General features: G+C 39.6%; 1 protein-coding gene across 17 annotated transcripts in view; it reads left to right on the top strand.

Moving 5' to 3' along the window:
- Positions 1-14,151, top strand: part of DTNA (dystrobrevin, alpha) — a 223,721-nt gene that overhangs the window by 176,243 nt on the left and 33,327 nt on the right. For 4 of the 17 annotated variants that reach the window (XM_009331409.1, XM_009331407.1, XM_009331405.1 and 1 more), the window contains 5 exons: positions 1,414-1,494; positions 3,261-3,284; positions 3,406-3,495; positions 9,107-9,184; positions 9,826-9,918. In XM_009331409.1, coding sequence (XP_009329684.1) covers positions 1,414-1,494; positions 3,261-3,284; positions 3,406-3,495; positions 9,107-9,184; positions 9,826-9,918 — 366 coding nt within the window. The remainder of the gene's footprint in view (positions 1-1,413; positions 1,495-3,260; positions 3,285-3,405; positions 3,496-9,106; positions 9,185-9,825; positions 9,919-14,151) is intronic. The other 13 variants (XM_009331418.1, XM_009331416.1, XM_009331419.1 and 10 more) reach the window with 7 other exon arrangements.

Below are 14,151 nucleotides of genomic sequence, written 5' to 3'. Positions count from 1 at the left end.
GGGTCCGTGAAAAATAATTTTAAACACTTCTCCATAAGTACGTAGAGCACACAGTGCTGCTGCTCAAATTCGTGACTGACCAGAACCAGAGTTTTTCATGTGGGTCTGCAGGCGCAGGGTTAGGCTAAAACTATATTTTCATGTAAATAAATAACATGCCAAATCCTACATCCTTCTATTCCCAGTTTTAAACTTCTTAAAATCAGTGTGGTATTGTCATGCTGAGAATTCCATTTGGATTTGTCAAAGACCACATTTATGCTTGTTTTCTAACAGTTAGAAAATAGGAAAGAAAACATGTAGCAATAGTTCACTTCTGTGCAGAACTGGCTTTCTTCATTTCTTACAGATGGTTTGGATGACCGGTTGTCTTGCACAATTGGAGCCCAGTGAATATTTAGCAGATGGCTACTATATTTTGATTTGCACATCTGCAGAATTCAGAAAGCAAGACAGATCTTTCACAGAGCTTAAAGGGGATATTAACCAACTTGAAATCCAGGCAGTCTGAAGTCTGAATTACATATGGCTTCAGGTTCTGCTCATATCTGATTGAAAACCCTGTGATATTAATAACGTATTTTTTAGTTTTTCCAGAATGTCTAGATCTTTTGCCCAATGTTGCGTAAGAAGTCCATTAAGAAGGGGAAATTTCTCCTTAATGGATACAGAAGGAAGATTATGCACAAAATATTTTTTAAGAGTAGACAATAAAAGAAAGCAGAGGAAATATTCCTTCTCATTTCATTTTCAGCAAGAGCAGGAAATAAAGAATGTAATAATAAAACCATCATTATTAATGGGTCCTCTTAAACTAGAGACTTACTTTAAATTTTGATTTGGGGGTTTGATATACCAGTTGAAAAGCTTTGGAGTTAAACCAGTTTAGTTCTACATGTATTTTATGGGATACTGAGGGCTATGGGTACACTGTGGTCACTATGTGGATATGCTAGCGTGGGGCTTAGCGCCAGGGATAACCTCATGAAAAGATGTGTAATTTCTTGGCAGTTACCCCCCGCAGACTTCCATGCTGCCACAGCGAACCTGCTACCAGTGCTCAGCCTAACTGGTTGAAAGCAGTGACTGCACCCTGGACTACAGGCTCTGAAAAGGGAAAAAGGCATAGTGGTTATTTTGCCAAAGCAGAGAAAAAAATTAAGTTGCTTAAAACTCACCGCAGAACACACAAAAGCATTATTTCCTTCCAGGCCTAAGTAACGGTGTGTTTTTATCAACTTCTGCTTAAAAACACAGCATCTTTAATTTGGAACTATTGCTGCTTAAAGCAGAAGATGCCAGTAGTAATGTTACTTTAAACAAGAAGCTCATTCAATTCTCTGTAAATACTGTTGCTGATGGAGGGGGTTTTTGTGCAAAATTAATGCAACTGGATATTTTGCCGCCTTCTAGGCCCCCCCGACCTGTAACCAGCATGAACGACACACTCTTCTCCCACTCTGTTCCCTCAGGAAGTCCTTTTGCAAACAGAAGGTGAGTTCTTATCCTTGTTTATATTAAACCATTATATGATAGTGGTAGAGGTTTCAATTTTCAATTCCCTCCCAGAAAAAAAAACCAAAACCAAAAAACCACCCACAAAATAAAATTAACAGACATGAGCAGAGAAATGCCTTGGTGATTTTGGACTGATATCCAGATATCTGGATGGAGAGCTGGAGTCAGGGCACCCCAAGCTCCTCACAGCAGAGCACAGAACTTCAGTTCTCATTTGAACCACTATGTCCAGCTAAAATGTGCTCACATGTAACCTAGGCACCCTCCCATGGGGCTGAAAATGGGCTGTTGAGAAGCCATTTTGTAGCAGCACTGTGGGAATAGGAACTGGGACATGCCGTTGCCTACTGGGAATGTCTGCATTGTGCTGCAAGATATGATATGAACAAAGAGAAAATGTGTTCATACTTGCAAGATATAGCAAGACATCCTTACTCCTGTTAAACCATTCAGATTTTCATTAAAGGCTACAAGAGAGAAGGAGTAGTCTTGGACTATGGTGACGCTTCAGCAAACAAACCAGAGAAGAGTTGTCAGAAACATTAATCCTAAAGAGAAGGTGCTTGCAGCTGACTATGTACATTTTGGCTCAGTATTTTGGCTCATACAGCCAAAATATGTGTGTAACATTTGCTAGCTGTCTCACCCAATCTGTGTAAGCCTACCAACACACATAGATGAGAACGTGGCAGAAAAATAACTTCCCGCTGTATTGGGTAAGATGAGCAATATGTCTTCCCTGGGTGCATTTTATTGCTTGGTTCCTGCTGTATGTGTCAGTGCTTCAGCTTTCCCAAATAACCAAACACAATCTCTGGGTAAGCATGGCTACATACTTTAACATCAAAACCAAACCCACAGTGTACCACACCGCAGTGTCAGAGTAAAGATGGTTTACTGCTACTTTGATTTATGAACTTTGTTACCAGGAGCTATAAACTGTAAATTCTCAGTGTTATCTTAGTGCAAGTAGCTGCTGGGTGTGACTGAGATGCTTTTTGAAAGCCAGTCCCAAAGCAGCCCCCAAGACCAGATCTGCTGCCTATACAGACAGTGAGACTACAAATGCAAATTCCTTTCTATTGTTGGAATACATGGGATTTTATGTGCAAGGCAGGATAATCTATTTGTGGCCTCTCCAGGACACGTCATTAAGAGCAATGCTCTGTAAGAGTGTACCAGTTGCTTCTGTTTATCGCCAAGAAGTCCTTGTGCTCATTCAACAAAACTATGCTTTGCCATTTAGGCCAGGGACCTGCAGTAATAATCACAGCACTATCTACTGTGCTGCTTGTTTTTCTTTACATATGAAAAATTCCTGATTAGTTTACTTTTGTGTTCTTTAGTAATTCAGCTGACTGTCTCTAACTATCAGGATTAAACGTACATGATTCCTGAGCCATTAGAATTCCCTTTCTCCTAGAGGAAGAACTCCTTGGTGGAGAATCCCCTGAAGGCGGGAGACAATAACTCCCCCCCCAACCATAGGTACTCAGACTTCCTTATAAGTGGGTAGTATGACATCCTTATACAGCAAAAAGTTTCCATGATGCAGCAGTCAGTTCTGGCTTTTTTAGAGTTAACAGTACCTTGATATGTCAAGCAATTACATTGCTTGTATATTAAAAGTTTCGTAACTTTTGTTTCATTGACCTAGCAGGATATTAAGTGTTTGACAGCTTATTCTCATTATTTTTATTTTCATTTCTTATAAATTTAATTTGCATCTTTTTATTCGAAAGAAAAAGCACCCTACAAACTGTCAGGTCAGTATCCTTTCTAAATGGTTGCAAATTGCATTTATTGTAATGAACCCACTCTGAACACACTGCTCTCTGTGTACAGTTTCTGGGGTATTAACAAGGTTTCGTTGTTTGAATCATTCAGGTTACTTGGGGGTATAAATGCAGCCAGTCCTGTGGCTGATGAGCATTCTCTTATAAAGCTGTATGTAAATCAGCTTCACAACAATTCACGGTCAGTATGAGAGCACTAACCCACTAATCGCCGTAGTTCTGTAGCTCATGCACTAAATCATTAGCAATTCTGCTAAACTACTAAAGATATTCTTTAAGGAAGACTCTGGTGGGCTAGAGGGTTTCTGTGGCTCTAATTAGTCTTTTGAATAGACTTCCTGCTGGCTGTGGGCTTTGCCAACTTCTCTTGCTTCTGCACGGCACAAATCTTTCATTTTACCCTTTCACATAGGATTAATATTAATGTATCTAGTGGAAGTTGGAAACATTGTTTTTGAAAACCAAAAAAACTACACCTTTATGGTTTCATCGTCAGTGTATGACTTGCCTGTTGCGTTCTTGACCGAGGAACAAAAGAGGCTTGCACGAGAGCCTGGAAACGACTCCAAGTCTCACAGCCAGCCTCCTCTTCCCCTTCCACGTCTCTCGCTGCTGGTGGTTAGTGTTCTGCTGTTAGCGCCGCTTGCCAATAACCTTCCCACTTTGCTTTGCTTTTCAAAATGGCCACAGAAAAAGCGGCTCTAAATCCTACTGAAGCTAATGAAGACTTCCCATTTACATGGTGAGCGTTGGATTTGGACCGATGCCTCTGGTTGCTGCACCCTTTTTCCAGCATTCCCTCTCATCTTAGAGGAAGAGCCTATTTCATTCTGCATAAAAGAAATATGCAGTTGGATAAGAACAGTTTCCCCATTTTTTTTTTACTGTGGAGTGTAACGACCTTTCTTTTTTTCTTTTTTTCTTTTTTGATTAATCCATTACTATAATTCAGTAAGAAAGTACTGAGACCAAGGTACTTTTCTGCTAAATGCCAAGTTTTTCAATCTGTATTAGACTAATAACAGTATCTTCATCCATTCTTTTAGGTTTTACTATTATTATTGCCCTGGGAAAATCAGGCCTCATTAGTGGAAGCTTATCCTCTCATACATCAGAGAAACAGACTTTGACAGCTCTGTTTGCAATTGTGCTGATTTTATATTAAATGTTCTGTGATTCATATTATAATAAAAATTGTACAAACTCAGGGTAAAATCTTTAGCTGAACGTAATCAACTCTGAAAGCTCTGCTGGCTGTGTTTTCACTGCAGATAACTTATGGTTACTTTAATTTGTGTTGCAATCTAGTCCAGAGGTTTCAGACAGCTTTAAAGAAAGTTTTTATGTAATTAGAGTGTTTATTCAAAGGAGAATTGGCACAGACTGTCATTTGTAGCATTCCCATGGTATTTATTTCAGCTAGTTGTCTTCACATAAGAACATAACCATTCGCAACTGGTTTCTCCCTGTAGCAGCAAATGCTGAATTCAGCACGCTGACTCATTCTGCTGCTGGAAATGGATATGGTCTCATACGTTCAGCACAATATCATCTTCATTTCTGGATCCATGGGTGAAAAAGGGAAATTAACTGGGAAGAAGAAGAATCTTATTAGAGGAAAGATCTTTGATAACTAGTAAATACAATGACAAATTGTGAGGAACAGCTGAAAGGAGATTGAACATCATATGTTATTTGCAGTTTAATTGCATCTGAAGCACCGATTTTGGGTGGGTATGCAATTATTCCAAAGCTCAAAGGAGGTCGGATTCAGGCTTTCCCTGAGATGCTTCTTAGTTTCTTCAAGCCACATCAGAAGCAAAGTCCACATAAAATTTCCCTGCTTGCTTTGCTTAGTTTGAGCCACCAAGTCCATAAGAGAGTTTTAATGAGGAGGTTGGCATAACAATTACAAGCACCTTTCTTCTAAATATATACTGCATGGAAATTGATGTCAACAATATGCTCTGTACAGCTCAAGAACAACTTTAAAGCACTTACATTAGAAAAGAAGAAACAAAAAATCTGTGATCTTCTCCCAAATACCAAATCACAGTCATTTGCTGCGACGGCAGCTAATATGTGATTAAAACCACAAGTCCTGTAATTTTTTTACTGTAGCTAATATTCAGTTTTATTCTCACATTTGTTTTTGTGATCTCCGATTACCTAGAGGGCAGCAGAACAAGGGAATATTGCTGCGGAGTAGGTAATGCCCTTGCAAATCCAGTGAACTGGATGTTATGTCAAAACAGGTAAATTGAGCATTATAGAAACTTCTGTCCAGTCAAGAGGAATAACTCTATACCCTGAATTAATGTTTTCTCCCTTATTTGGATTCTTTTGTTCCCCAGTTGCAGTCTGTCAGTGCTGCCTTAAAGTACATAGCTAACATAGTAATGGATACAATCTCTTTCTCTTTCTTAATAAATGTCTTCTTTAAGCTATCAAATTACAGGGCTAAGGTGGGGTAAAATGAAACAGAATGTTTTTTCTTGCATTTTTCTCAGCCCTCCCCCCACAGGTAATACATTTAGTTCTTTTAAAGGAGTAATGAACTGGAATAAACGGAGTGATGCGGCACATTCTGCTGAACTTGAAATTACTTGGCAATTCTGCGGTAGATAGAAAGAATGCACTATGGTATCAAATGCCCATAGCCAAGGAGAAATTGAGTCTTATTTGATGTTGAGTCAGAGTAGCTGGTGCCTTTTTTGAACCCCACATAAAAGCTAGAAAGAATTGGATATTCCACCTCGGCATAGCAAGACATTAGGCCAAATTTCTGGACGACAGCTAACTTTGGAGCAAAACATAGTGGTTGCTGCTGTTGTCCATGTTTCTATCTCCAAAGAGTGTGGTAGACTTGAACTGCCTGTTGCCTTAGTATGTTGTTTCCAGAACAAGATGAGAATCCTCCTTATTTCATCAGCAATATTCTACCTGCTAAAGAAAAGGTTTATATGTCTGATTGTTTAGTAGGCAGGTAGACACTAAAGAGGGTGTAACATTTACACCAATATTGTTAGGTCTACATCTTTGTAGACATCTGCTCAGAGTTGGAGGTTTCGTCTCTTAATTTAGATGGGGAAGCATTCTTTGGCATCTTACAAAATGTGCCATTCTAACAGAAATATATCTTTAAAATATATGTTCCAGTTGGTAGGACCCAGAGAAACTCACTGTGGCCAAAACAATCTCTGAAGTATTAGCTGTATTTTGGGGAATATGTGGAGGATGTAGGAAGATGTGGAAGAACAAGAAGGACAAATGTCAGCTCTTCCAAATGAAGGAAGGTTGAAGGTGGAAACACGGACAAAGATCGAAGGGATTATACAAGAGACAGCCTAACCTTGGTATCCAAAGATACTGAAATTATGAAAGAATTAGTAAGCACCCGGAGGATAATAAACCAATGAGAAACAGCCAGCATGCATTTGTCAAGAACAAATTATGTCAAACCAAACTAATTTGTTTCATTGACAGGATAACTGGTCCAGTGGGTAAAAAAGAAGCAGCAGATACGATACAGGTTGACCTTAAAAGGACTTCTGGCATAGTCCCAGATGACACAGAAGTAGCCAAAGGAAACGTGGACTAGGGGAAATTAGTATAAGAGCAACATTGAAAATCAGTAATTACATTTTCACAAGTTTGCTGTCGTTCTAGGAGGAGGACATATCAGCTGGGATTCTTGAAGGCTATCCTAAGTCAGACACTATGCACTATTTCTTGTAATGACCTAGTGGAAGCCATAGAGTGAGTGTATGCAATTTGTAGATGGTACAAAGGTTGAAATAGTTATGGGAAGGAGTGCTTGGAGAGCAGTTTCTAAATTAAAAAATGAGCTCAGTTGCAGTGGTAGTAATTGATGTCCAAATGATCTGAAATCAGTTAGAGGAAACTCAGTAATTATAAGTGAAAAGTGCTGTAGCAAGGAAGCAAATAATCTAATAAAAGATGGAGCGTAATTGGATGGACAGAAGTATTTTAACAGAGGACCTAGCAGTTGCAGTGAACCACAAACTAATTGAAGTCAGCAATACGATTGTTAGATTGCATCTGACCCTGGGACATCATGTGGAAAGCCATTAAAACTCATTCCCTGGAGGAGGAGACATCTGCCTGGAGGTTTGCACCCAGTGTAGGGCAACAGCACGGAGACAAATAAGCTAACCAGCATGACAGTCCAGAGGGGACACTCAAACATCAGAAAAACTTAGAAAACATAACTCATAAGAAGAGGTTGGAAGATATGTTTACTTAATCAACTAAGAAGGAAATGGACACTGATAGACATGTTATCAATTGCTCAATAAGTAACGTTTGCTTGCTTGTCCCTCCACCCTGACTATGTTGCTTCTGGAGCATAGGAGAGGAGAACTTACGGTTGGTAGAGGGGGCATCACACTGCACTGTTAGAAAGCAAAGCACAAAATCTGCCCTGGGGTCTTCGGTCTCCCATTGTGGCAACATACTTATCTTCACTTTAAGAACCAAAAGCTGCATTTTTGGCTGAAATGGCACACCCTGTACCCCTTGAATGCATTTTCCTTCTGTAACTGGGAAGAAAACGTGGGTGGAAAACATGTCCTTCTAGATGGCAATGGAGCATGTTTATCTGCGTGGATATCGCTTCAGTGGAAGCGCAACACACACAAGTAGCATGCTGATGGGCATAGAAATGTGAAGCAAGCATTTTTTCTTGCTATGCAGTACAGCATTTCATTAAACTATCTTCCAAATTTATTATAAATCAATAGGGCTTGGGTTCTTAGGACACCCTTCGGTACCATCCTTTTCAGAACCCCGCTGCCAACCTTGACCTCCCAAAAGGAGGGGAATGGCACACACCTCATCTTACTGAATTCCTTCTTTGTCCTAATATTAAAGGTTTTGATCTTCAGTCCATCAGAGCCACATCTGCTCAGATTTATCATGCATCACATTTGTGCAACATCATCTGCCTATACACACACACACACACACCCCGGATGCACAGGTGCATGCATGCTCACCCATCTTTTGATCAAAGACATTTACAGTATCAGTAGCCAAACCAAAAAATAAAGGTGAATAATTTTTTAAAAGAGGAAAGTAAAATATCTTTTGGTTTTGCTTTGTAGTTTTTTACACCAAAAATGCTGCAACATGAAAGAAAAACTAACATTTCAATCTCTCCATTTTTAGCGAGATTTAGATAAGATAAATTTATCTTATTAACATGGATATTTTAGCATTGGGAAAGATGCCGTTATTGCAATCCATTAAATACAGTAATAAGGAAAAAAAAAGTGGGTTTGATGAACTCTATATTTTTTTAAATCAACAGAAGAACAGTACTTCTGAAAATTAAACTGGTGTATCCCATCACTGGATCTAAATAAGCGCATTTCCATAGATTATTGAAACTATCTTATGGCAAGTGTGGAGAAGAGCAATTTAGCTGTTATGGTGAAGCTTTCCCAGCTTGAAAGCTGCATTTAAGATGATTTTATCTCAGACTCCACCTGGAAACTGCACAAGCCTTCAGCTCTCCGTTTGTGAAAGACGCACATTTTGTTTGTCTTTTCTGTGGTGAAGGCTTTATAGTTTGCTTTTGGAGAACAGGAGGGAAAACTCTAATTCCTGACTTCGCATTTCCTGAAGTTTTCTAAAATTTCTTTAAAGCTTCTGTTGTTATTTTTATACAGTCCAGGGCGCTTGAATGAGTTTCTCCAAACTCTTGTTCTGTAATGAATTTCAGACATCACTGTTTACCCTCTTCTTAGTTTTCCTGTCTTATTAACTAGCTCTCCTTCCAAGAATACTGAAGTAGAGCAGAGCAAACTGCTGGCTAGGGCTGCTCCAGCTTTCTTGAAAGGCAAAGGGTAAGTTAAAGAGAGAGTATGTTCGTAGCTTGCACTAACACAGCTAAACCAAAACCTTTGCCTCTATTCCTCCCGCTTTTAATGTATTCTATAAACATCTTTCCTGAGAAAATTGTGATAACCAATTAACCCAGTGAGCTAAGTAGGGCATGTTTAAATATATTTATGTACACCTGGATGCGTGAGGTCTTGATCAGACACTTCCAAGCAAATCCAACTTGTAATTTCAGTATGTTAATTGTGTGTAACATATGTATATTTAATGTATATATGCAATACATAGTATCTTAAAGCAAATAGTGCCGACCTCACAATCTGCTGTATTTTGAAATTAATGGTACCGTACAGCTCCAGTCCCTGGCCCGATCTGGCATCTCACTGATTTTTGAGGCTGGCTCTGTAATCAAGTGGGATTCTACCATCCTAAGCCATTACTTAACAATATACTTAATTGCCAATACTTAACATATAAATTACAATAATAACAAAATAATTTCTGCACTTGGGTTTTTTTTTCCCTAAGAACACTTAAGTATTCGTTCCTAAATTCCCATTTCACAATCTTACTTGCTCCTGCTTTCTCTGTTTATTTCCCTCTGTCTGTCCGGACCGCACCCTCTCTCCCCCTGACCCCGTTCCAGGTTACAGTACAGCCTCGATGTTGCAGACAGGCTGGCTGATGAACATGTACTCATCGGGTTGTATGTCAACATGCTGCAGAGCAACCCCGCACGGTTAGTGCAGGTTTGGCACCTTTGGGGAACCCAGGAAAGGGACGTTGGTCAGCCAAATGCTCTCACTGTTTCCTCCTGGCTACAAGCTGAAGCAGCTCTTTATGAGCACTAACCTAAAGGGAATGCATATGAATACGGGGTATGTCCTCCCAAAGTTGGTGGATTGTGGCAATTGCTGTTATTCTCTCTAGTGATGTTAAGTAGCAAGCTATTGCAAATAATTGCTCAGTTAAGAATGGCTATACAAATTGATTTGGGATACCATGCTCTAGACAGTGCAGGACTTGGTGATGGTACGGAAATATTCATACAACAATGACTAACACATCCATGTTTTCAAGGTAATAATTTTTGAGGTGATATATAATTTTTAGCTTCACCTTACCTTGAAAGTAAGAAGTGGTAATAGTATGTGAACAATGATAAGAATAAGAATAAGAATAAGAATAGGAATTTGCTTATTAGCCTAGTGAAGGAAGGAGTTCATTTCAACTTTTACATACATCAGGCACTGTTTTTAAATCTGCCTGATTTCTGCATTGTTTGAATCTTGGGTATAAATTTGCCCTTATCTTATATTCGGACTCAAGTATGACAGCTTTTTAAATGCATCTTGAACATAGTTCATTATTTCTGCTGGAGTGACTATGGAGCTTTGTCTACTAAACCCACCTGCTGTCCCAGCACTTGCGGATGGTGGCATCACAGCAGGCCACCCCGGGGAAGGGAAATGCTGGCTTGCCTCTCCAAGTGCAACAAAACTAGACTTTGCAGCCCTGTACCAGCAAGGTGGAGAGCGGTGTAGCATATGGTCCTAGAAAATGTGGCACTGAGCAGAAAACTGTACGGTGTTTCTAACAAAACTGTGCTCATGAGGTTACTTTTGCTCATAATGAACCCTTTGGTTTCCTGTACTGCTATTGCAGAATTTTTCCCAGGTTAGGAGAAAGTCTCCATTTACTCTCATATGTAGATAAGGCAACAAGCAACTTCTCTTGGGAGGGTGAATGCCATGGTTCTCTGCAGTCTTACAAAATTCACTTCTGTGTGTAGCTCCAGTTGAAAATGGGAGTAATTTGCCACGTAGCTGTGCCCAGTGGAGAAAAGAGTGCCTTCATTGGTCTGGGTCTCCTTCTCTACTCTGCATCCCACTGGAATGTGCCAGTGGGGAAAAAAAAGGCAAACTGTTTTTTAGTGAGGAAAATGAAAACCATTTCTTCAAAACAAAAACATTTGGAAAGGGAATTTCATTCCTGGAGCAGCACTTCCAGAAATCAGGCTTACTGGGTAATATTTACACCGTGGCTGTGAAAACAAGCTGTTGGGCACGTGTGTTTAGACCAGTCATTGCCCACCCGTAACCGAAAAGGGCAGGAGTACGCTACCACTCGGTCTAGTTTGACAGGGAGAAGGAAATGTGGCCTTGCCTACCACGAGAGACTTATTTGATACAGTTGTTCAAGAGCAAAGACCGGACCTGGTTTAGAGTCATTTTTGGTGCTAGGCTACTGATGCTATGTCTGTAATTCATTTAGCTTCAGTGGGGACCACCAGTTAGATCCCCTTGTGAGTGCTTAGCCTTATCTTTACCATCTTCATCCTCTAAATTTTATCCAGTATATTCCAACCTGTTTCTTCAAGCTTTTGAGCCAACCTCACTAAGCCATAGTACGTTTGTATCCAAATACGCACATACAAATTATGTGCCATAACATCCTTCAAATTGAATGTTTTTGAGGGATGAATGGAGAGTGACTGATAATGGCCTTAATTGTTTAAATAACCAGTGCAAAGTGTATTACATAACATCTGATTACTGACATTAAATCAATGCAGTCACAGCATCCTCAATGAGAAACAATCATCTCATTTATTAGATTAGATTTTGACAGATGTAACCGAGAGGAACAGCAGTCTTTGTCATGCATCAAACCATGCTGCATTACCATTTTCTGCTTTGCTGCAATGAGACTGGTAGTAGAGAAAGTGAATGGTTATGTTTTGGTAAAGACAAGAAGAACAAAGTGTTGCCATCCTGAAGCTCCTGCGTGAAGCCAGTTTGTAGGAGAGGTAGGTGAGGCCTCTGCAGGAGACTCAGCTGCTGCATCTCATATAGCCTGGGGAGGCACCTTCAGGCAAAGGTGAACTCCTTCTGCCCATGCCCCAAAGTGGCCAGATGAAGTTTGCTCAAAACCCACACAGATGTGTTAGGATGGTGCTGAGTTCAAGTTAGTTCACCCTGCAGCTCAACAAGATCTGGCAACTTGAGTAACATATGTAGTTAATCATAATCAGGTAGCCTCTGATTTAGGGGAGGCTGCAGCTAGCCAGCTCAGCTGTTGTATCTGCCTGCAAAATACCATGTGCGCATACCCATGCATGCCATCACATACTTTCAAGTGCTACTGGCAGCCAAAGATGAAAAGAGGACTGATTGTAGCTGGACCTTCATCTGAAGGAAAAACCTGCAGAAATACTTTGTGAGCATATTGCATAACACTGTCTTGAGAGCTATATAGTAGCATTTCAAAACAAAACGAGGGGGTTTTTTTAGATATTGAGTCAGGCTAATTTATAGTAGCTAATGATCAGTCCAATATAGCCCAGTATGCCTTTTTTCTGTCTTAAGGGTAGCTAGTATTTATATTTGGGGGTTTTTTAATTAATATAATTACTTTTCACTGCTTATCTTTATTTTTCATCTGCAGTTATTTGATACCGCAACTAGAAGTACAAGTTTTCCTTTCCATCCCTCACAGGCTAATAAGCTACTTGAGGGTTTTTTAGACTCCAGTACTCCAGGGCAAATTAAGAAACAAGGGAAAGACTTAATTTGTTATTTATAGTAACTATATGGGTAGAAAAAGTATCCCTTAGATGGATATTTTGGTTAGTTTAATTGTAAAGTATGTTTTAGCATGTAAAACCAATACTTGATATTTAATTTAGTTCATCTTTAGTGTCTGGTTCTAAAAAAGAACTTCTAACTGCAAATAGTTTTCCTTTTTATTCATATAAGCTGGAGACATTACCTAGTTTTGAATATTAATTCCACGTATTTCAGTCTTCTTCATTTCAGGTGCAGAAGAAAATAAGATAAAATATATTATAAGTAGGAGGTTATTTTTGTTCCATAGAAAGTTACTTTCTGATTTTTTTGTTATACTGTGCACTACTGTGCAGAGTCATATTTCTGTACTACAAAAGTGCCATGCTAGTCTATGGCATTTTTAAAAATGTTTATTAAGAGGGTGTGCCAAACAACTAACTGTAGTGAGAAAGGCTGGTCGAATCTTCCCTAGAAAGAGGAAAAACATTCAGAGACCCACTGATTACAGAGGAAATATATGGACACTTGGCTCCCTTGAACAGAGTTAGTTTTTATGATTATACGCATATACCTTAGTGGTATTAACATTTTTATGGTAAAATCTTGGTGATTCTAAAGTAAATGGCAAATTAACAATAGCAGAGGGCTCAGGTGATGTGTCTCAGTTTAAAATGCCTTATAACCAGGACAATTTCAAGTGTCACAGAAAAACAATCCTCAGAATACATTTGGTGGGTTGCTGTTAGGACATCGTTCTTATAGCCCTGAGGCTTAGAAATGTACCCTTTAATTTGTCAGTATTTTCTATAGTAAATTATTTATTAAGTGAAGGTTTGTAGAATAAGAGCATGTCGTGAAGACCACACTGATACCTCTATCGCAAAAATTTCACAAGAGACTGGCATTTCTGAGACTTTTCTAACCAGTGGTGACATAATTTTAAGACCGTCAGGGGACATCCATAAAGAATCATAGACTCATAGAATAGTTTGGGTTGGAAGGGACCTCTAAAGGTCATCTAGTCCAACCCCCCTGCTGTGGGCAGGGACATCTTCAACTAGATCAGGTTGCTCAGAGCCCCGTCCAACCTGACCTTGAATGTTTCCAGGGATGGGGCATCCACCACCTCTCTGGGCAACCTATGCCAGTGCTTCACCACCCTCAGCGTAAAAAATTTCTTCCTTAGATCTAATCTATATCTACCCTCTTTTAGTTTAAAACCATTACCCCTTGTCCTATCACAACAGGCCCTACTAAAAAGTTTGTCCCCATCTTTCATATAAGCCCCCTTTAAGTATTGAAAGGCTGCAATAAGGTCTCCCCAAAGCATTCTCCTCTCCAGGCTGAACAACGCCAGCTCTCTCAGCCTTTCTTCATAGGAGAGGTGTTCCATCCCCCTGATC

This window comes from Pygoscelis adeliae, unplaced genomic scaffold (genome assembly GCF_000699105.1).
Source record: "Pygoscelis adeliae isolate BGI_AS28 unplaced genomic scaffold, ASM69910v1 Scaffold108, whole genome shotgun sequence".
Lineage (NCBI taxonomy): Eukaryota > Metazoa > Chordata > Aves > Sphenisciformes > Spheniscidae > Pygoscelis > Pygoscelis adeliae.
This window is presented reverse-complemented; position numbering and strand designations above follow the sequence as displayed.